The 22,852-nt window shown below is 42.8% G+C and overlaps 1 protein-coding gene across 8 annotated transcripts in view; it reads right to left on the bottom strand.

The window, feature by feature from the left end:
* Positions 1–4,003: 4,003 nt before the first annotated feature.
* The window catches only part of LOC135538508 (NACHT, LRR and PYD domains-containing protein 3-like), a 38,099-nt gene continuing 19,250 nt past the window's right edge, over positions 4,004–22,852 (bottom strand). For 3 of the 8 annotated variants that reach the window (XM_064964397.1, XM_064964399.1, XM_064964398.1), the window contains 10 exons: positions 21,865–21,963; positions 15,208–15,324; positions 14,905–15,023; positions 12,690–14,487; positions 12,270–12,446; positions 11,178–11,348; positions 7,591–7,764; positions 5,511–5,684; positions 5,285–5,331; positions 4,004–4,921 (listed from right to left, as the gene is read on the bottom strand). In XM_064964397.1, coding sequence (XP_064820469.1) covers positions 4,368–4,921; positions 5,285–5,331; positions 5,511–5,684; positions 7,591–7,764; positions 11,178–11,348; positions 12,270–12,446; positions 12,690–14,487; positions 14,905–15,023; positions 15,208–15,324; positions 21,865–21,963 — 3,430 coding nt within the window. In that variant the 3' untranslated portion in view covers positions 4,004–4,367. The remainder of the gene's footprint in view (positions 4,922–5,284; positions 5,332–5,510; positions 5,685–7,590; positions 7,765–11,177; positions 11,349–12,269; positions 12,447–12,689; positions 14,488–14,904; positions 15,024–15,207; positions 15,325–21,864; positions 21,964–22,852) is intronic. The other 5 variants (XM_064964400.1, XM_064964402.1, XM_064964403.1 and 2 more) reach the window with 3 other exon arrangements.

Genomic DNA, 22,852 nt, shown 5'->3' with positions numbered 1-22,852 from the left:
AACACACAGGGCGTATATAAGTTGCCAGTCCAAACAATAGGACAAAAATAGTCCGGCGAATAAGGATATGAACAAAATAACACCATCCAACACAAAAAAAACAAAAAACAAGCCCGCACATATACCCAGCGGGCCTAGTGCCCTTAAATACCCTACAAACAAACCCTAATACAAAACAGGTGTACCCAATTAACCAATAACCAAAAACAAACGGAAAGGGAATCGATGGCAGCTAATAGGCCGGAGACGACGACCGCCGAGCCCCGCCCGAACAGGAAGAGGCACCATCCTCGGCGAGATTCGTGACACAGGGCATGACATCTGTACTGACGTTTTGCCTGTTTGATTGCCTTCTGAGGGAATAACAACATTGTTTGTATCCAGTCATCTTGCCATGGTTAAACGCAATGGTTCGCTCTCTCAGTTTTGCGTGAATGCTGCCATCTATCCACGGTTTCTTGTTAGGGTAGGTTTTAATAGTCACAGTGGGTATAATATCTCCTATACACTTAGTGATAAACTCAGTTACCGTATCAGTGTATTTGTCTATGTTGTTCTCGCAGGCTACCCAGAACATATTCCACTACAAGTGATCAAAACAATCTTGAAGCGTGGATTCCGATTGGTCAGACCAGCATTGAATAGTCATATTCTACTTCATTTTACATTACTGGAGACATTGTCAGAATCTTTTTAAATCCGCACAAATGATCGAAATGGCAGGCTACTTTGACACTGACAAACTGACAATCTTAGATGAATAAAAACAACCTTGTCTTGAATTCGTCAATAGCATGGGCCTATTTGTGTGGAGACACATATTGTAGGCCACAATATGAGGAGGAAATTATAGTCCTAAAAATGCTTTCCAATTTCACTGACTCACCCAATGATGCCCAGCTCACTTGCTGGTGATGGCCGAAAGCCTAACCCTCTCTATATCTTTTGTAAAACAATATCTGGAAGTTGATCAAATATTTTGGTAGCCTACAGCATAGAGTCTTCTCTTTGTTGGCAATGACAGAGGTCAAACGTTTTCTGTAAGTCTTCACAAGGGTTTCACACACTGTTGCTGGTATTTTGGCCCATTCCTCCATGCAGATCTCCTCTAGAACAGTGATGTTTTGGGGCTGTTACTGGGCAACACGGACTTTCAACTCCCTCCAAATATTTTCTATGGGGTTGAGATCTGGAGACTGGCTAGGCCACTCCAGGACCTTGAAATGCTTCTTACAAAGCCACTCCTTTGTTGCCCGGGCGGTGTGTTTGGGATCATTGTCATGCTGAAAGACCCAGTCACGTTTCATCTTCAATGCCCTTGCTGAAGGAATGAGGTTTTCACTCAAAATCTCACGATACATGGCCCCATTCATTCTTTCTTTACACGGATCAGTCGTCCTGGTCCCTTTGCAGAAAAACAGCCCCAAAGCATGATGTTGTTCTTTGGATGCAACTCAGCATGGGATTTTTGCTCACCGTTCTTGTGATCATTTTGACCCCACGGGGTGAGATCTTGCATGGAGCACCAGATCGAGGGAGATTATCAGTGGTCTTGTATGTCTTCCATTTCCTAATAATTGCTCCCACAGTTGATTTCTTCAAACCAAGCTGCTTACCTATTGCAGATTCAGTCTTCCCAGCCTGGTGCAGGTCTACAATTTTGTTTCTGGTGTCCTTTGGCAGCTCTTTGGTCTTGGCCATAGTGGAGTTTGAGGTGTGACTGTTTGAGGTTGTGGACAGGTGTCTTTTATACTGATAACAAGTTCAAACAGGTGCCATTAATACAGGTAACAAGTGGAGGACAGAGGAGCCTCTTAAAGAAGAAGTTACAGGTCTGTGAGAGCCAGAAATCTTGCTTGTTTGTAGGTGACCAAATGCAAATTATGGTGGAAAATAAGTAAATAAATTCATAAAAAATCCTACAATGTGATTTTCTGGGGGAAAAAAATCTAATTTTGTCTGTCATAGTTGAAGTGTACTTATGATGAAAACTACAGGCCTCTCTCATCTTTTTAAGTGGGAGAACTTGCACAATTGGTGGCTGACTAAATACTTTTTTGCCCCACTATATATATACTGTATATATATTTGTGCTTCCCCCTTCTAAAACCAAAGTTGCACCTCTGATGCAGGCCATGGAATAACTGGAACATTTTCATCTTCCAGGAACTGTGTACAGATCCTTGCGACATGGGGCCAAGCATTATCATGCTGAAACATGAGGTCATGGCGGCAGATGAATGGCTCGTCAGGTCTCAGGATCTTGCCACGGTATCTCTGTGAATTCAAATTGCCACAGATAAAATGCAAATGTGTTCGTTGTTCATAGCTTATGCCTGCCAATAACATAACCCCACCGCCACCATGTGGCACTCTGTTTACAACGTTGACATCAGCAAACCACTCGTCCACACGATGCCATGTCTGTCATCTGCCCGGTACAGTTGAAACCGGGATTAATCCGTGAAGAGCACACTTCTCCAGCGTGCCAGTGGCCATCTGTGAGCATTTGCCCACTGAAGTCAGTTACAACGCCGAACTACAGTCAGGTCAAAACCCTGGTGAGGACTACGGGCATGCAGATGAGCTTCCCTGAGACGGTCTCTGAGAGTTTGTGCAGAAATTCTTTGGTTGTGCAATCCCACCGTTTCATCAGTTGTCCGGATGGATGGTGTCAGCTGATCCTGCAGGTGAAGAAGTCGGATGTAGAGGTCCTTGGTTGGCGTGGTTACACGTGGTCTGTGGTTGTGAGGCCAGCTGGACGCACTGCTTTATTCTCTAAAACAATGTTGGAGGCGGCTTATGAGAAATGAACATTAAATTCTCTCATAACAGCTCTGGTGGACATTCCTGCAGTCAGCATGCCAATTGCACACTCCCTCAAAACTTGAGACATCTGTCGCGTTGTGCCATGTGACAAAACTGTACATTTTAGATTGGCCTTCTATCGTCCCAAGCACAAGGTGCACCTGCGTAATTATCATGCTGTTTAATCAGCTTTTTTGATATGCCACACCTCTCCTTGGCAAAAGAGAAATGCTCACTAACAGGGATGTAAACAAATTTGTGCACAACATTTGAGAGAAATAACTTTATTGTGCATATAGATCATTTCTGGGATCTTTTTTTTCAGCTCATATAACATGGGACCAACACTTTACATCTTGCATTTATAGTTTGCTCGGTGTATGATGACAGAATAGTGGATATTATAATGTGATTACTAAATGCACAGTATCACTTCCTGAAGCTGCAGGAGTCGTCATTGTAGACAACTAGTAACCTAACAGGCATAAAATAATTGCCAGAGCGGCGTTTGTGTCTTGCTGGACTTTAAGTGACAAAATGAACTGGTGGGGAGGTTCTCTTCAATCCTGTTGAACCAATCCAGTAAATGTGGAGAAGCTAAGATGGAGTGTTGCTTTGTTAATGTCCAAAAGAGGAAATCACGTCACATGATCTCTTTCCATTTCCCCTGAATGTTTCTAACCCCACAGAGGGTGTTGTACCAGAGATGATAGAGAAAGGAGATTCACTGAAAACACACTACTAAGATACAGCTACGACCCCATTGAAGTTGACATTTTACATGGTTAAGGTCTGTGTGTGTGTGTGTGATCATAAAAGCTTATTTTTCAACTGAATAAGACCCATTTCTATGTACTGAACACAACCCCTATTACTGTACTCCATTTACTGTACTGTCATATTGTGATCAGTATTAAAACATTTACACCTCTCTTCTTCCATCTATTACTGTACTGTCATATTGTGATCAATATTAAAACATTTACACCTCTCTTCTTCCATCTATTACTGTACTCCATTTACTGTACTGTCATATTGTGATCAATATTAAAACATTTACACCTCTCTTCTTCCATCTATTACTGTACTGTCATATTGTGATCAATATTAAAACATTTACACCTCTCTTCTTCCATCTATTACTGTACTGTCATATTGTGATCAGTATTACAACATTTACACCTCTCTTCTTCCATCTGGTTGATTAACTTTATTATTTACATCTGTCACATGTACATTTCATTCAGTGGAATTGAGTTTAAACAAAACCAAGATTGTTGTGTCAAGAAGTTGACAAATTAATATTCTACAGACAACAATATGTACAAACACCAAGAAGCCCAATAACAACAAGATCAATTATTTCTAAATGAAAACAGTTTTTACAACACAGTGTGGTGATTCATTCTATTAATGACTGACTCCAGTTGACAATGTCTGTCAACATCAATGGTGTGTATTCATGAATATTTACAATCAAATGTTTACACACTAGAGAGATATTCTACATTGTTGCTCCAGTGTGCCTACCTGAACATGACCAGGATTAGAGTGAAACATCATGTTGTGTTTGACACAGGGACCACCTGACACAGGGACACTGAGGAGTCATACCAAACCCTAAACCCTGGATAGAGGGGCTCGGTGAATGTGGTGTGGAATGTGTACAGGTGGGTCAGTGTGTCAGAGGAGACTCTGTAAAAGGACAGAGTGCCGGCTGGCCAGTCCAGATACACTCCTACTCTGTGGGAACTGGAGGAGGGAATGGCTATTGTAGTGAGATTATCATTGTGCCTTGCATAGTAACTGTTGTCAGAGCATTGTAGACTCCAAGACCTGTCATTGAATCCAATGACACAGTCATTACCCTCTCCTCTCCTGCTGATTCCTTTATATGTCACTCCTATAACAGCCCCTCTTCCACTCCACTCTACCTCCCAGTAACAGCGCCCAGTCAGACCCTCTCCACACAGCACCTGTTCCCTGTCCTTAAATCTCTCTGTGTGATCAGGATACAGCTGCTCCTCTCTCCTCCATGTCACCTTTCTGTTCTCCTCAGACAGAGAGAGGAGTCTGTGTACTGTGTTTGGGTCCATTGTGAGATCACAGGCATCTGATGGATGACACCAGACACAATATTAGAAATCCTCATCATTCACATTAGAACTCACTTTTCACTAATGAATTTAATGTAGATGTTTCTAGGTATCTAAAGGATAAAGTAAGGTAACTTGACACACACATATGCATGCATGAACACACACACACACACACACACGTCTTATGTAACACGAACACGCCATACACATTGTCAAAGCAACTCTTTCTAAACTTTGGTGTCCCTGATTTCTGCTTCTGTTGAACTACAGCTTATATTTAATTTGACCATGTAAGTAATGATGGTGGTCTTTGACTTTGAATTAACTTGAACTAAGACTTATTCTTAGTCATATTCTTCACAGCAGTCAACACTCACATTTTCTAAGCCCAGGTTTCATTGTGTACTCTCCACCATGTTCCACACTGTAGTGGTAAGCAGAAGAACAGTCATTGAGTGATACATGTGAACTCACACGCACACACACACAGACACACACAGTCAGCATATAACAATGTCCAAGGGGTGGTAAGAATGTTTGTCTTAACAGGCCTGATAACTCAAACATGTCTGATATGAACATTGATGTAAACCCTCTACATACCAGAGTTTCTCCAGTCTGCAGTGTGGATCCTCCAGTCCAGCAGAGAGCAGTCTGACTCCTGAGTCTCCTGGGTGATTGTAGCTCAGGTCCAGCTCTCTCAGGTGTGAGGGGTTTGACCTCAGACCTGAGACCAGAGAAGTACAGCCTTCCTCTGTGACGAGACAGCGTGACAGCCTGAAAATAGTCAAATCATTTTAAAATCACAATGCTATTCTTTGGTGTTGAAAATAGAGTGGCGGTATATTTGAACAACATGTTCAGATATATCAGTGTCCTGAAACCTGCCATACAGAAGGTATTCACCCCTTTGACTTTGTTGTGTCCACAAAGTGGGATTAAAATGGATTTAATTGTCATTTTTTTGTCAACAATCTATCATTATTCACGATTCACATAATCATGGTAGCATCTAAATTGAAAGTAGAATTGTTTAGAAACATATTATTTTCTTATTTACAATTTAAAAAAAGAACACAATTAATTATACAGTGCATTGGGAAAGTATTCAGACCCCTTCCCTTTTTCACATTTTGTTATGTTACAGCCTTGTTCTAAAATTAATGAAATACATACAAATCCTCATCAATCTATTCATAATACCCCACAATGACAAAGTGAAAACAGTTTACAGAAACGTTTGCAAATGTATAACAAATTTCAAAACAGAAACATCAAAAATTAAAAACAGAAATAATACCCCTCACTCAGTCACAAAGAATGACCTTTGGCAGCAATTACAGCCTCGAGTCTTTTTGGGTATGACGCTCTCCCATTGTTCTCTGCAAACTCTCTCAAGATCTGTCAGGTTGGATGGGGAGTGTCACGACACAGCTATTTTCAGGTCTCTCCAGAGATGTTCGAAAGGGTTCAAGGGTTCTGGGCTCTGGCGGGGCCCCTCAATGTCATTCATAGACTTGTTCCAAAGCCACTCTTGCGTTGTCTTGGCTGTGTGATTACGGTCTTTGCCCTGTTGGAAGGTGACCTTCACACAAGGCTGAGGTCCTGAGGTTTTAATCAAGGATCTTTCTGTACTTTGCTCTGTTCATCTTTCCCTCGATCCTGACTAGACTCCCAGTCCCTGCCGCTGAAAAACAACCCCACAGCTTGATATTGCCACCACCATGCTTTACCATAGGGATGGTATCAGGTTTCCTCCAGATGTAACACTTGGCATTCAGGCCAAAGAGTTCAATCTTGGTTTCATCAGGCTAGATAATCTTAATTGTCATGGTCTGAGGGTTTTAGGTGCCTTTTGGCAAATTTCAAGCAGGATTTCATGAGCCTTTTACTGAGGAGTGGCTTCCCTCTGGCCACTACCATAAAAGCCTGATTGGTGGAGTGCTGCAGAGATGGTTGTCCTTCTGGACGTTTCTCCCATCTCCACAGAGGAACCCTAGAGCTCTGTAAGACTGACCATCGGATTCTTGGTCCCCTCCCTGACCAAGGCCCTTCTCCCCCGATCAATTTGGCCGGGCGGCCAGCATGAGGGAGAGTCTTGCTGGTTCCAAACTTCTTCAATTTAAAAATTATGAAGGCCACTGTGTTTTAGGGACCTTCAATGTTGCAGAAATTGTTTGGTAGCCTTCCCCAGATCTGTGCCTCAACACAATCCTGTCTCAAAACTCTACGGACAATTCCTTTGACCTCCTGACCTCATGGCTTGGTTTTTGCTCTGCCAATTGTGGGACCTTATATAGAAAGATGTGTGGCTTTTCAAATCATGTCCAATCAATTGAATTTACCACAGGTGGACTCCAATCAAGTTTTAGAAACATCTCAAGGATGATCAATGGTAACAGGATGCATTTTAGATTAATTTCAAGTCTCAGAGCAAATGGTCTGAATACTTATGTAAGGTATTTCTGTTTTTATTTTTAATACTTTTGCAAAAATGTCTAAAAACCTGTTTCCGCTTTGTCATTATTGGGTATTGTACATAGATTGATGATCATTTTTATTTATTTAATCAATTTTAATAAGTCAAATTGTCAAATAAGTCAAATTGTAACAAAATGTGGAAAAGGTCAAGGGGTCTGAATACTTTCCCAATACACGGTACATACATTATTAATTAACTGACCTCAGAGTATCCAATTTACAGTTGGGATTCTCCAGTCCAACAGAGAGCATCTTCACTCCTGAATCCTTCAGGTCATTGTTACTAAGATCCAACTCTCTCAGATGTGAGGGGTTTGACTTCAGAGCTGAGACCAGAGAAGCACAGCCTTCCTCTGTGACTCCACAGCCTGACAGCCTGACAAAGAGGTCATCATTATTTTACAAACACACTGTTCATTTAACACCAAAACAAACAGAAAATTCAACAAGGTTGTAGAGTCAAAAGCTTGATGTAAAATCAAAATCAAATCAAATACACATGGTCACATACACATGGTTAACAGATGTTAATGTGAGTGTAGCGAAATGCTTGTGCTTCTAGTTCCGACAATGCAGTAATAACCAACGAGTAATCTAACTAACAATTTCACAACAACTACCTTATACACACCCGTGTAAAGGGATGAAGAATATGTACATAAAGATATATGAATGAGTGATGGTACAGAACGACATAGGCAAGATGCAGTAGATGGTATAGAGTACAGTATATACATATGAGATGAATAATGTAGGGTATGTAAACATTATATTAAGTGGCATTGTTTAAAGTGTCTCGTGATACATTTATTACATCAATTTTTCCATTATTAAAGTGGCTGGAGTTGAGTCAGTATGTTGGCAGCAGCCACTCAATGTTAGTGTTTGCTGTTTAACAGTCTGATGGCCTTGAGGAAGAAGCTGTTTTAAGGTCTCTCGGTCCCAGCTTTGATGCACCTGTACTGACTTCACCTTCTGGATGATAGCGGGGTGAACAGGCAGTGGCTCGGGTGGTTGTTGTCCTTAATGATCTTTTTGGCCTTCCTGTGACATCGGGTGGTGTAGGTGTCCTGGAGGGCAAGTAGTTTGCCCCCAGTGATGCGTTGTGCAGACCTCACTACCCTGTGGAGAGCCTTACGGTTGTGGGCGGAGTCAGTCCGTACCAGGTGGTGATACAGCCCGACAGGATGCTCTCGATTGCGTATCTGTAGAAGTTTGTGAGTGCTTTTGGTGACAAGCTGAATTTCTTCAGCCTCCTGCACCTTCTTCACCACGCTGTCTGTGTGGGTGGACCAATTCAGTCCGTGATGTGTACGCCGAGGAACTTAAAACGTACTACCCTCTCCACTACTGCCCCGTCGATGTGGATATGGGGGTGCTCCCTCTGCTGTTTCCTGAAGTCCAAGATCATCGCCTTTGTTTTGTTGACGTTGAGTGTGAGGTTATTTTCCTGACACCACACTCCGAGGGCCCTCACCTCCTCCCTGTAGGCCGTCTCGTCGTTGTTGGTAGTCAAGCCTACCACTGTAGTGTCGTCTGCAAACTTGATGATTGAGTTGGAGGTGTGCATGGCCACGCGGTCATGGGTGAACAGTGAGTACAGGGGAGGGCTCAGAACGCACCCTTGTGGGGCCCTAGTGTTGAGGATCAGTGGGGTGGAGATGTTGTTGCCTACCCTCACCACCTGGGGGCGGCCCGTCAGGAAGTCCAGTACCCAGTTGCACAGGGCGGGGTCGAGACCCAGGGTCTCGAGCTTGATGACGAGTTTGGAGGGTACTATGTTGACGTTAAATGCTGAGCTCGATGAACAGCATTCTCACATAGGTATTCCTCTTGTCCAGATGGGTTAGGGCAGTGTGCAGTGTGGTTGCGATTGCAACGTCTGTGGACCTATTGGGGCGGTAAGCAAATTGGAGTGGATCGAGGGTGTCAGGTAGGGGGGAGGTGATATGGTCCTTGACTAGTCTCTCAAAGCACTTCATGTTGACAGGAGTGAGTGCTATGGGGCGGTAGTCGTTTAGCTCAGTTACCTTAGCTTTTTTGGGAACAGGAACAATGGTGGCCCTCTTGAAGCATGTTTGTATTCGGTCATGTTTCTGGTCACCTTGCCCTGGTTAGCGCTTTCAGTTTCGCACGAATGCTGCCTTCAATCTACAGTTTCTGGTTTGGGAATGTTTTAATAGTTGCTGTGGGTACAACATTGCCAATGCACTTGCTAATGAACTCGCTCACCGAATCAGCGTATTCGTCAATGTTGTTGTTTGACTCAATGCGGAACATATCCCAATCCACGTGATCGAAGCAATCTTGAAGCCTGGAATCAGATTGGTCGGACCAGCGTTGAACAGACCTGAGCGCGGGAGCTTCCTGTTTTAGTTTCTGTCCATAGGCAGGGAGCAACAAAATGGAGTCATGGTCAGCTTTTCTGAAAGGAGTATGGGGGAGTGCCTTATATGCGTTGCGGAAGTTCGAATAACAATGATCAATGGTTTTACCAGTCCTGGTAGCACAATCGATATGCTGATAGAATTTAGGGAGTCTTGTTTTCAGATTAGCCTTGTTAAAATCCCCAGCTACAATGAATGCAGCCTCAGGATATGTGGTTTCCAGTTTACATAGAGTCAAATAAAGTTTGTTCAGGGCCATCGATGTGTCTGCTTGGGGGGGAATATATGCGGCTGTGATTATAATCGGAGAGAATTCTCTTGGTAGATAATGCGGTCGACATTTGATTGTGAGGAATTCTAAGTCAGGTGAACAGAAGGTCTTGAGTTCCTGTGTGTTGTTATGATCACACCACGTCTCGTTAATCATAAGGCATATCCCCCCGGCCCTCTGCTTACCAGAAAGATGCTTGTTTCTGTCGGCGCGGTGCGTGAAGAAACCAGCTGGCTGTACCAACTCCGATAGCGCGTTTCGAGTGAGCCATGTTTCCGTGAAGCAAAGAAAGTTACAGTCTCTGACGTCTCTCTGGAATGCTAGCCTTACTCGGATTTCTTCTACCTTGTTGTCAAGAGACTGGACGTTGGCTAGTAGTATACTCGGGAGCGGTGCGCGATATGCCCGTCTCCGGAGCCTGACCAGAAGTCCACTTTGTCTGCCCCTTTTACGGCATCGTTGTTTTGGTTCGCCGGCTGGGATCCGATCCATTGTCCCAGGTGGTGGGCAAAACACAGGATCCACTTCGGGAAAGTCGTATTCCTGGTCGTAATGGATGGTGAGTTGACGTTGCTCTTATATCCAGTAGTTCCTCCCGACTGTATGTAATAAAACCTAAGATTTCCTGGGGTAACAATGTAAGAAATAACACGTAAAGAAACAAAATACTGCATAGATTCCTAGGAACGCGAAGCGAGGCGGCCATCTCTGTCAGCGAAGGAGTATGGGACCAAATACTAAACTTTTGACTAAATGAATTTGTCCAAATAATTACAACTTTTCCAAATGGGAGGACTAGATATATAAAGTGATTCATTTCTATCAGTAAAATCATATCTGTAAAATATATGTATAAATACAAATAATTACAACTTCTCCAAATGGGAGGACTAGATTTAGAATCACTTTATATTCGGTAAAATAGATGTATAAATACCCTCAAATAAAAACAGACATTATGTATTGTCGCCTAATATGAAACATTCTATCTCAAATCCAAAATGATGGAGCAGAACAACACATTTAAAACTGTGAGCTTCACTGTCCAAACACATATGGTGTGGACTGTGTGTGCCTGTTGAGGATCTGGTGAACAGTTATCACTTGTTGACTAACTACAGGAATACTGACCTCAAAATCTCCAGTTTACAGTGGGGATTTCCCAGGCCAGCAGAGAGCAGCTTCACTCCTGAATCCTTCAGGTTATTGTTACTCAGATCCAGCTCTCTCAGGTGTGAGGGGCTTGACAGATCTGAGATCAGAGAAGCACAGCCTTCTTCTGTGACTAGACAGCCTGACAGCCTGCAAGGAGTAAAACTATATTTATTAAATCACACTGCTATTCTTTTAGATATATCAGTGTCCTTAAACCTGATACAGTGCATTCAGAAATGATTCACCCCTATGACTTTTTCCACATTTTGTTGTGTTACAAAGTGGGATAAAAATGTATTTCATAAAAAAAACATTTTTTTGTCAATGATCTACACGAAACACACTAATGTCAAAGTGGATGAAGAATTCTAACTTTTGCCTCCCAAAAATAATAAAACCTGACAGAATTGGGACAGTGACACATGTGTTGCTGTTTTGGCTCTGTACTCCAGCACTTTGGATTTGAAATGATACACTGACTGTGAGGTTAAAGTGCAGACTATCAGCTTTCATTTGAGGGTATTTTCATCCATATAGGTTGATCTGTTTCGAAAATAACATATTCCTAGCATGCAACTATTACATCAAGCTTGTGACTCTACGAACTTGTTGGGTGCATTTGCTGTTTGTTTTGGTTGTGTTTCAGATTATTTTGTGCCCAGTATAAATGAAAGGTGAGTTATTTTGGAGTAATTTGTATTGTAAATATGAATATGTTTCTAAACACTTCTAGATTATTGTGGATGCTACCATGATTATGGATAGTCCTGAATTAATTGTGAATAATGATGAGTGAGAAAGTTAGAAACACAAATATCATACCCCCAAGACAGCTAACCTCTCACCATTACAATAAAAGGGGAGGTTAGCAGTTTTTGGGTGTATGATATTTGTGCATCTGTAATTTTCTCACTCATAATTATTCACGATTCCCTGAGGAAGGCTACAACCATGGTAGCATCTATATTAAATATGGAAGTGTTGAGAAACACATTATATTCTGATTTATAATAAAAGGGACTTAAAAATAACACAATACATTATACATACAGTACATTATTTACTGACCTCAGAGTCTCCAGTTTACAGTGGGGATTCCCCAGTCCAGCAGAGAGCAGCTTCACTCCTGAATCCTTCAAGTCATTGTTACTCAGATCCAGCTCTCTCAGATGTGAGGAGTTTGACTTCAGAACTTCAGAAGCCAGAGAAGCACAACTTTTCTCTGTGACTCCACAGCTTGACAGCCTGACAGAGAGAACATCATGATTTCACAAACACACTGTTCATTTAACACATAGTGTAGAAGGACAATGGCATTAGGTTTAGTCTCTCAAAAAACATATAGATTCATCTTCAGTCTCCTAGAATGTTATGTTCACAATGTTATACTAATGTGAACATCAATGCATTGATTCAGTATTATTATCAATAATACATATTCTTCTCTGAAGTAAATATTTATTTCTAAATGTAATTTTATGTACTCACAGAGCAGCTCTGGAGGCTTTGACCACAGGCAGCAGCCTCAGCAGACCTTCCTCTGATCTGGAGTATTTCTTCAGGTCAAACACATCCAGCTCCTTTTCTGAAGTCAGCAACACAAAGACCAGAGCTGACCACTGTGCAGGTGTCAGTTTGCCTCTAGAGTGACTTCCTGAGCTCAGATATCTTTGTATTTCATCCACTAGAGAATGGTCATTCAGTTCATTCAGACAGTGGAACAGATTGATGCACCTCTCTGGAGAGGGATTCTCCCTGATCTTCTCCTTGATGTACTTGACTGTTTCTTCATGGCTCTGTGAGCTGCTTCTCGTCTTTGTCAGTAGACCTCGTAAGTGCTTCTGATTGGACTCCAGTGAGAGGCCCAGAAGGAAGCGGAGGAAAAGGTCCAGGTTTCCCGTCTCACTTTGTAAGGCTTTATCCACAGCACTCTTGTAGAGTGTAACTTCACGCCTGTCTCTGAACAGAGCAAGAAAGTTGCTGGATGTTGATTGCGGTTTGGCCATTAGATTCTCATTGTTGTTGATGAATGAGAGGAATACATATAGAGTAGCCAGAAACTCCTGAATGCTCAGATGCACGAAGCAGTACACCTTGTCCTGGTACAGCCCACATTCCTCTTTAAAGAGCTGTGTGCACAATCCTGAGTACACTAAGGCTTCATTGACATCAATGCCAGCCTCCTTCAGGTCTTCTTCATAGAAAATCAGATTGCCTTTCACAAGCTGTTGAAAAGCTAGCTTTCCCAGTGACAGAATGCTCTCTTTATTCGAGTGTGGACCTGTCTCTTCTTTCCCAAGATACTTTTCATTCTTCTGTTTGGTATGAAACACCACAAGGTGTGTGTACATCTCTGTCAGAGTCTTGGGCATCTCTTCTCTCTTATGCTTCAGCATGTGTTCAAGCACTATTGCAGAAATCCAACAGAAGACTGGAATGTGGCACATGATGTGGAGGCTCCTTGATGTCTTTATGTGTGAGATGATACTGCTGGCCATGTCCTCATCACTGAATCTCTTCCTGAAGTACTCCTCCTTCTGTGGGTCATTGAACCCTCGTACCTCTGTATCCTGGTCAATACACTCTGAAGGGATCTTATTGGCTGCTGCAGGTCGGGTAGTTATCCAGAGGAGAGCAGAGGGAAGCAGGTTTCCCTTGATGAGATTTGTCAGCAGAACATCCACTGAGGTTGACTCTGTGATGTCACAACAGATCTTGTTTTTCTGGAATTCTAGGGGCAGTCGGCACTCATCCAGACCATCAAAGATGAACAGAACTTTGTACTTGTCATAGTTGGAGATTCTTGATTCTTTAATTTCTGTTGAGAAGTGATTGAGAAGTTCAATCAAATTGTGTTTTTCCTCTTTCATCAAATTCAGCTCCCGAAAAGGGAATGAAAAAACAAATTGGACATCCTGATTTGCTTTTCCTTCAGCCCAGTCCAGAATGAACTTCTGCACAGAGACTGTTTTTCCAATGCCAGCGACTCCCTTTGTCAGCACAGTTCTGATAGGTTTGTCTTGTCCAGTTAAGGGTTGGAATATGTCGTTACATTTGATTGCAGTCTCTGGTCTTGCTTGTTTCCTGGTTGTTGTCTCAATCTGTCTCAGCTCATGTTCATTATTGACCTCTCCTGTTCCACCCTCTGTGATGTAGAGCTCTGTGTAGATCTTATTGAGAAGTGTTGGGTTTCCTTGTTGAGCGATCCCCTCAAATATACATTGAAACTTCTTCTTTAGATTAAGTTTGAGTTCACGTTGGCAAATCACAGCAAGCGCATCTGAATCTAGAAATAACCCAGAGGATATTAATAATAAGTCTGTTTTATATGCCTACAGTATTGTAGGAATGTGTTATAAAGTTGTACATTATAATATTTTCTTCTCTTAATGCGTTCACTGACTGTATAAATGTTTAAGTGTTTTCATAATCATTGCACACTGGAGTGACAGAGTATATTTTTATTATTTGTATTACTGATATTATCATTAATGTTGTGTCTCTGTCTATCTCTCATCTCTCCTCTTTCTGACTAAATTAATCAACACAACACATCCCTCCTGTTATTTGATAAGGTCACTAGGTGTTGTATTAAGGCTTCTACAATATCATTGAGTTACACAGCTACGTTATCTGTACTTTAGCTACAGCTTTTAAATGTTTGTTACAAAACAGCAATCAACATGAGTCAGACAGCTTTTACTTTTCTCCAGTGTGTCAGAAATGTCCCTCTCTATGGCACTGCTCTCCTGCTTCTCGTCTTCAGCATTCACCACTTCCTCATCCTCCCTCTGACTCTCAGAGTCTTCTGGGAGTTCTGGACTAAGAATCACACATACAGGGAATGTTGTGTTTGTTAAATATTGTTTTAAGGCTATGAAAATTGAAAAAAGGATTAGCCTATGGATTATGAACACCACAAAAATAAATGGGAAAATGGGAGAGGAGAAATGACTAGAGACAGTGTTGTTTAACTCACTGACCATGACCCATGACTTTTTCTTACCTTTTTTCAGTAGAAAAGTATCCCTCTCTAAACTGTATAGGTTCAAGCTTAGAACAGTCACTAGTCATGGACACACAGCTGGGTACAGGGGAGGCTGGTCTCTCCTGCTTGATTGGACTTCAACACAACAGAGACAAACATTAGGAATCTCATTTACTCTAAGCTCAGATGGAGAAACATGAGAAACGTTTCCTTCCAAAATGATATATACCCATTTTTGGAAAATGCTAGTATCAAATCAAATCAAATTGTATTTGTCACATACACATGGTTAGCAGATGTTAATGCGAGTGTAGCGAAATGCTTGTGCTTCTCGTTCAGACAATGCAGTAATAACCAACAAGTAATCAAACTAACAATTCCAAAACTACTGTCTTATACACACAAGTGTAAGGGGATAAAGAATATGTACATAAAGATATATGAATGTGTGATGGTACAGAGCAGCATAGGCAAGATACAGTAGATGGTATCGAGTACAGTATATACATATGAGATGAGTATGTAAACAAAGTGGCATAGTTAAAGTGGCTAGTGATACATGTATTACACACAGATGCAGTAGATGATATAGAGTACAGTATATACGTATACATATGAGATGAATAATGTAGGGTATGTAAACATTATATTAGGTAGCATTGTTTAAAATGGCGAGTGATATATTTTACATCATTTCCCATCAATTCCCAATATTAAAGTGGCTGGAGTTGAGTAGTACCTTTGATCTTATTGTTTAAAGAAATTACGAAAGCAATTGGTGTGTTTTCTTCACTATGTCATCATATTTGTTTAAAATTTATTTGATATATTATACATCTGCCTCACTCTCATAGAAATATGTAATACATTGTTATTCGTTACATTTGACTGTGTGAAACCCAGACGTACTACAGTACTTCTTTGTGACAATAATATATATATATATATATATATTTTTTAAATAATAATTCTGTACAGTAATATGAGATCTGTTTTTAAAACATTTACATTTGACAATTTAGTCATTTAGCAAATATTCTTATCCTGGGTCCGGTTTCCCTGAAAAGTTTATCGTTAGAACCTTGGTCTCTCTGTGACCGCTGATAGCTTCGGAACAAAATTGCCAATGTCTTCGTAATTGATACAAACAAGCAAAATATAAAATTATGCTTCAAAGGAAAACTGCGATGTCTGCATTAAAATTTAACCAGTTGGCTACAGGCCTATTTCAATCATATTGAAATATATTTCATTTTCAATCAATAAAGTTTTATTTTGCTACTTGTAGACTACGATCAGAAATTTCATGACGTGTAGCCTAACGTGTGCAATGTTGTGTCAAATCTGTGATTTATTGCATTTTTATTGGGTATTAGAATAAGCCACCTCAATATTTCCAGCCGATTGTAGTATTATCTCTCTAGGAGCGGAGCCGTCATCAGTATTGTGAAATAAGTATAATGTTAAGGAAAGATTTGAATAGAGAAATCTGATCCAGGAGCAGCACTCCCTTTCTATACATCCTCTAAATAACGACATGCTCCAACGACACAACCGTTCTCTCTGCGTGATGCGTGGGGAACGTATATTACATATTGGGCGGTTGTATAAAATATGCATTTTAAAAACACCCGTAAGCCTAATTTCAATCGCTATCAGGCTTTATATAGGCTTCTATAGTTTGTAATTTCCATTTACCAAATGTCAAACTTGATTTGCACTATTGAAAAATGTACCAACCCCTACATTTGTTTATGAATTACAATTTCCTGATGCTGTAGGATTATTTTCCTGATGTGAGAAATTATGTGAAATTAAGATATGACATCTGAAAGTGCATTTATCTTAAGCTATCTAGGTGAGACAACCACATATCGCATATCACTTCTGGACCTTATTTGGACACTGTGTTAACAACCCTCCAGACGAGCTTCAATGCCATACAACTCTCCTTGGCCTCCAACTGCTCTTAAATACAAGTTTATCTAAATGCATGCTCTTCAACCGATCGCTGCCTGCACCTGCCCGCCCGTCCAGCATCACTACTCTGGACGGTTCTGACTTAGAATATGTGGACAACTACAAATACCTAGGTGTCTGATTAGACTGTAAACTCTCCTTCCAGACTCACATCAAACATCTCCAATCCAAAGTTAAATCTAGAATTGGCTTCCTATTTTGCAACAAAGCATCCTTCAATCATGCTGCCAAACATACCCTCGTAAAACTGACCACCCTACCGATCCTCGACTTTGGCGATGTCATTTACAAATAGCCATCCGTTTTGTCACCAAAACTTATTTTTCTACTGTATTATTGACTATGTTTGTTTTACTCCATGTGTAACTCTGTGTTGTTGTATCTGTCGAACTGCTTTGCTTTATCTTGGCCAGGTCGCAATTGTAAATGAGAACTTGTTCTCAACCTGCCTACATGGTTAAATAAAGGTGAAATAAAAACAAATAAAAAATATTCTGCCTGTTTGGGGTATTGTCAGACGGGGCCACAATGTCTCCTGACCCTTCCTGTCTCAGCCTCCAGCATTTAGAAGCTGCAACAGTTCATGTGTCGGGGGGCTAGGGTCAGTCTGTTATATTAGAATTATTTCTCCTGTCTTATCCGGTGTCCTGTGTGAATTTGAGTATGCTCTCTCTAATTCTCTCTTTCTATTTTTCTCTCTTTCTAATTCTCTCTCTCTCTCTTTTTCTCTCTTTCTAATTCTCTCTCACTTTTTCTCTCTTTCTCGCTCTCTTTCTCTTGGAGGACCTGAGCCCTAGGAACATGCCTCAGGACTACCTGGTCTGATGACTCCTTGCTGTCCCCAGTCCAGCTGGTTTCAACTGTTCTGTTCTTTGGAACCCTGACCTGTTCACCGGACGTGCTACCTGTCCCAGACCTGCCGTTTTAAACTCTCTAGAGACAGCAGGTGTAGTAGAGATAGTCTGAATGATTGGCGATGAAAATCCAACTGACATCTACTCCTGAGGTGCTGACCTGTTACACCCTCTATAACCACTGTGATTATTATTATTTGACCCTGCTGGTCATCTAAGAACATATTGGCCATGTTCTGTTATAATCTCCACCCGGCACAGCCAGAAGAAGACTGGCCACCCGTCATAGCCTGGTTCGTCTCTAGGTTTCTTCCTAGGCTCTGGCCTTTCCAGGGAGTTCTTCCTAGTCACCATGCATCTACACCTGCATTGCTTGCTGTTTGGGGTTTTAGTCTGGATTTCCATACAGCACTGTGTGACATCAGCTGATGTAAGAAGAGCTTTATAATTACATTTGATTGAATGATTGATAAAAATAAAACAAATCTGTCACACCCTGACCTTAGTAATCTTTGTTTTCTTTATTATTTTGGTTAGGTCAGGGTGTGACATGGGTGATGTATGTGTTTTTGTACTGTCTAGGGACTTTGTATGTTTATGGGGGTGTTAACTATCTAGGTGTTTATGTATGTCTATGGTTGCCTAGATTGGTTCTCAATTAGAGGCAGCTGTTTATCGTTGTCTCTGATTGGGAACCATATTTAGGCAGCCATCTTCTTTGGGTATTTCGTGGGTTATTGTCTATGTCTAGTTGCCTGTACATTTATAGTATAGCTTCATGTTTGTTTTGTTGTTTTTGTAGTTTGTTTAGTGTCCGTCTTTATTAAAATATAACATGTATTCATATCACGCTGCGCCTTGGTCTCCTCCATTCAACGAACGTGACAAAATCAGAGAACAGTAATTGTCACGACTTCTGCCGAAGTTGGTCCCTCTCCTTGTTCGGGCGGCGTTCGGCGGTCGAAGTCACCAACCTTCAAGCCATCGCTGATCCTCTTTTCATTTTCCTTTGGTTTTGTCTTATCTTCCATCCCACCTGGTTCCAATCCCATCAATTACATGTTGTGTATTTAACCCTCTGTTCCTCCTCATGTCCTTGTGGGTGATTGTTTATTGTAAGTGCTTGTGCTCGTCTGTCCTGGTGGGTGTTGGGTTATTTACTCATTATTTGATTGTTCTGGGTTTTTTTTGTTATTAAACTGCGCCGTTTGGAAACACAGTTTTTGCTCTCCTGTGTCTGACTTCTCTGCCGCCAGTACGCACCCCTTACAGAATCACCGACCAGACTTTGGAGTCAGCAGGAACAGGTACCCCGGGTGTAGGGGTGGAGGAGTGCATCCGAGAGCACGCAGCAATGTTCCACCATCTTGGCACCGCCATGGACCGGGTTGTCCAGACTATGTACCGCTGGGAGAGACAGAGAGTTCTTCCAGCGCCTCCACCAGCACAACCGGGGTCTCCTCTGAGCGCCCCTCTTCCTCCTGGTTCCAGTGGGATTCGTCTCTCCCTGCCCCAGGAATGCGACGGAAAGGCTGCGAACTGCCTTCTTCAACTGGACCTATACCTGGCCACCGTCTACCCGGCACCATCGGGCCGAGAGAGGGTGTCCGCCCTCATCTCGTGCCTCACCGGGAAAGCCCTGGAGTGAGCCAACGGTGTGTGGAGAGAGGGAGATGCGGCGTTGGACCAGTTTGAGGAGTTCACCCACCGTTTCCGGGCAATCTTCGATCACCCGCCTGAGGGTAGAGCGGCGGGTGAGCTCCTCTTCCATCTGAGGCAGGAGACGAGGAGTGCCCAGGAGTTTGCCCTGGAGTTTAGGACCCTTGCTGCCGGCGCGGGATGGAGCGACAGGACCCTGATCGACCATTACCGCTGCAGTCTGCACGAGGACATCCGTCGGGGGTTGGCCTGCAGAGACACTACGCTCACGTTCGACCAGCTGGTAGACCTGTCTATCCAGCTGGACTACCTGCTGGCCACCCGCGGACATTCTGATCGGGGTCTGATGGTTCAATCATCCCGCACCCCCCCTCCGATACCCATGGAGCTGGGAGGGGCAGTGTGCAGGGAGTCCTGAGGGGGTTCCCGCTCGTGCTCCATCTGTGGCCACAGAGGTCACACTGCCGGTCGGTGCCGGATTGGTTCCTTTGGAGATCGAGGCAGCAGGCAGGGTGCTCTGGCGTCACCCCGGGTGACCCGGCACCATTCTCTCCCAGAGCCAGAGTTTTCCCCGCATTCCCAGCATAAGGCGTTCGTCGATTCAGGCACGGCTGGGAATTTTATTGATAGAGTGCCTTTCCCCGTTCACACCTTAAATAGTCGACCATTAGGGTCAGGGTTGATTAGGGAGGTCACCGCTCCTTTGGGCATGGTGACGCAGGGGGCGTTTCCCGTGGTGCTAGGCCTACCCTGGTTAGCTTGTCATAACCCCACTGTTTCTTGGCCACAGAGGGCTCTCACGGGGTGGTCGCGAGAGTGCTCAGGTAGGTGTTTTGGGGTTTCCGTTAGTGCTACTACAATGGAGAGTCCAGACCAGGTCTCCACCGTGCGCATTCCCACTGAATATTTCGATTTGTCTCTCGCCTTCTCTAAAAGGAAGGCGACTCAATGACCACCTCATTGACGGGTCGATTGTGCGATAAATCTCCTGGTAGACGCTGCACTTCCCAGGAGTCACGTGAATGCCCTCTCACAGGCGGAGACAGAGGCTATGGAAACATATGTCTCTGAATCACTGTGTCAGGGGTACATTCGGTCCTCCACTTCACCCACCTCCTCGAGTTTCTGTTTTGTGAAGAAGGAGGAGGGAGATCTGGACCCATGTATTGACAATCGGGGGCTGAATCTGATCACTGTGAGGTATAGTTAAGTAGGCCTTGTTTACACATGTCTTCTGGCACAACGGGGTGCTTGAGGATATAGTGTCTGATCGGTTCCCCAGTTCACATCTAGGGTCTGGAAGGCGTTCATGGAAAGTCTGGGTGTCTTGATCAGTCTTACTTCAGGGTTTCACCCCGAGAGTAATGGGCAGGTGGAGAGAGTGAACCAGGATGTGGGTAGGTTTCTGTGGTCCTATTGCCTGTCCTGGCCAGGGGAGTGGGCGGCGTTCGTGCCCTGAGCCGAGATGGCACAGAACTCGCTCCGCTCCTCCTCCACTAACCTCTCTCCCTTCCAGTGCGTACTGGGGTACCAGCCAGTTCTGGCGCCATGGCATCAGGCGTACTCCGTTCACTCCATTCGAGGCGGCCCAGAGGAGAGGTGCTGGGTTCCGGTCGAGGACGTGTTGGACCCATCTATGCTGCAGGAGTTCCACCGTCTTTGTCTGGATCGCCCTGCGCCTCGCCCTCCGGGTTGTCTGGAGCTGGGGGGGGGGTAGGGTACTGTCACGACTTCCGCCGAAGTTGGTCCTTGTTCGTTTGGCGGTCGAAGTCCCCGACCTTCTCGCCATCGCTGATCCTCTTTTCATTTTCCTCTGGTTTTGTCTTATCTTCCATCACACCTGGTTCCAATCCCATCAATTACATGTTGTGTATTTAAACCTCTGTTCCCCTCATGTCTTTGTCAGTGGTTGTTTATTGTAAGTGTTTGTGCACATCTGTCCTGGTGTGCGTCGGGTTATGTACACATTATTTGATTGTACTGTTTTCCGGTGGGGTTTTTTGTTATTAAACTGCTCTGTTAGGAAACACAGTTTTTGCTCTCCTGCGTCTGACTTCTCTGCCGCCAGTACACACCCCTTACAGTAATATCATTTCTAAATAAAAAAGCTATGTTAAAAAAAATATGGATAGAGTGTTTTGGAAATAAACATAATAAATCTTAAGCAAAATTGTCATCTCACCTCTTAGCTTCGGTGTCATGTTCCCCAGAGAGACTCATTTTAGAGGCAGGGACCCCCTCCTCTCTCTCCACAGAGAGACTCATTTTATAGCACTGAGCCCTAAACAGAGATCCAGCATGTTGGTTGTGGTTAACACTGACAACAATTCTTGAATGTCAATTAATCTTATGTATTCATTATCTCTTTGAGAAATAAAACATTTACTAACAGACATATCGAAACAGTCAGGTGATTAAATTCAATCACACTAACATGTAGTTGTGACATCTCTTCTCCATGGTAACAGTCAATAATAATAATAAGTCACTTTTTGTTATAGACAGTGGGGAAACACAAGGCCATTTCTCACACTTATTTTTATTCATTAAAAGTAGGCTATTTATTGTCTTTCAATCGTTTCTTTTCTAAACGTATCTGAGAATGTGGACAGAAGGGATAAAATGGGCTTGATTGATCCATTCAGAAAGGCTTTTTGCAATAAGTAAGAGATGTTATATTATGTAAACTAGGCTACCTTATAATGTATAATAGCAGATTGTTCGTTACATGCAGATCGAGGTCTATACCTCAGTTATAGCTACATATCATGGATGACCAACCTGTTCAGATCAGTTCCCATAATGTTATATGCATAACAGTAGCAGGACAGAGCATGTAGCCTAGGCCTGATATTTTTCAGAACATTTCCAATGGAGTCCATCAGGTCGTTCGGCATAATAATTTTATAAATTTATTTAACCTTTAGTTAACTAGGCAAGTCAGTTTAAGAACACATTCTTACTTTCAATGATGGCCTACCCCGGCCAAACCCTCCCCTAACCTGGATAACGCTTGGCAAATTGTGCGCCGCCCTATGGGACTCCCGATCACGGCCGGATCGAACCAGGGTCTGTAGTGACGCCTCTAGCACAGAGATGCAGTGCAATAGACCGCTGCGCCACTCGGGAGCCCAAAATAAGCAGAGGTGTATTTTTTTTAGGTGAGGGAG

Source organism: Oncorhynchus masou, unplaced genomic scaffold (assembly GCF_036934945.1).
Source record: "Oncorhynchus masou masou isolate Uvic2021 unplaced genomic scaffold, UVic_Omas_1.1 unplaced_scaffold_974, whole genome shotgun sequence".
Lineage (NCBI taxonomy): Eukaryota > Metazoa > Chordata > Actinopteri > Salmoniformes > Salmonidae > Oncorhynchus > Oncorhynchus masou.
The sequence above is the reverse complement of the archived record's forward strand: the minus strand, read 5'-3'. Positions and strand labels throughout refer to the sequence as shown.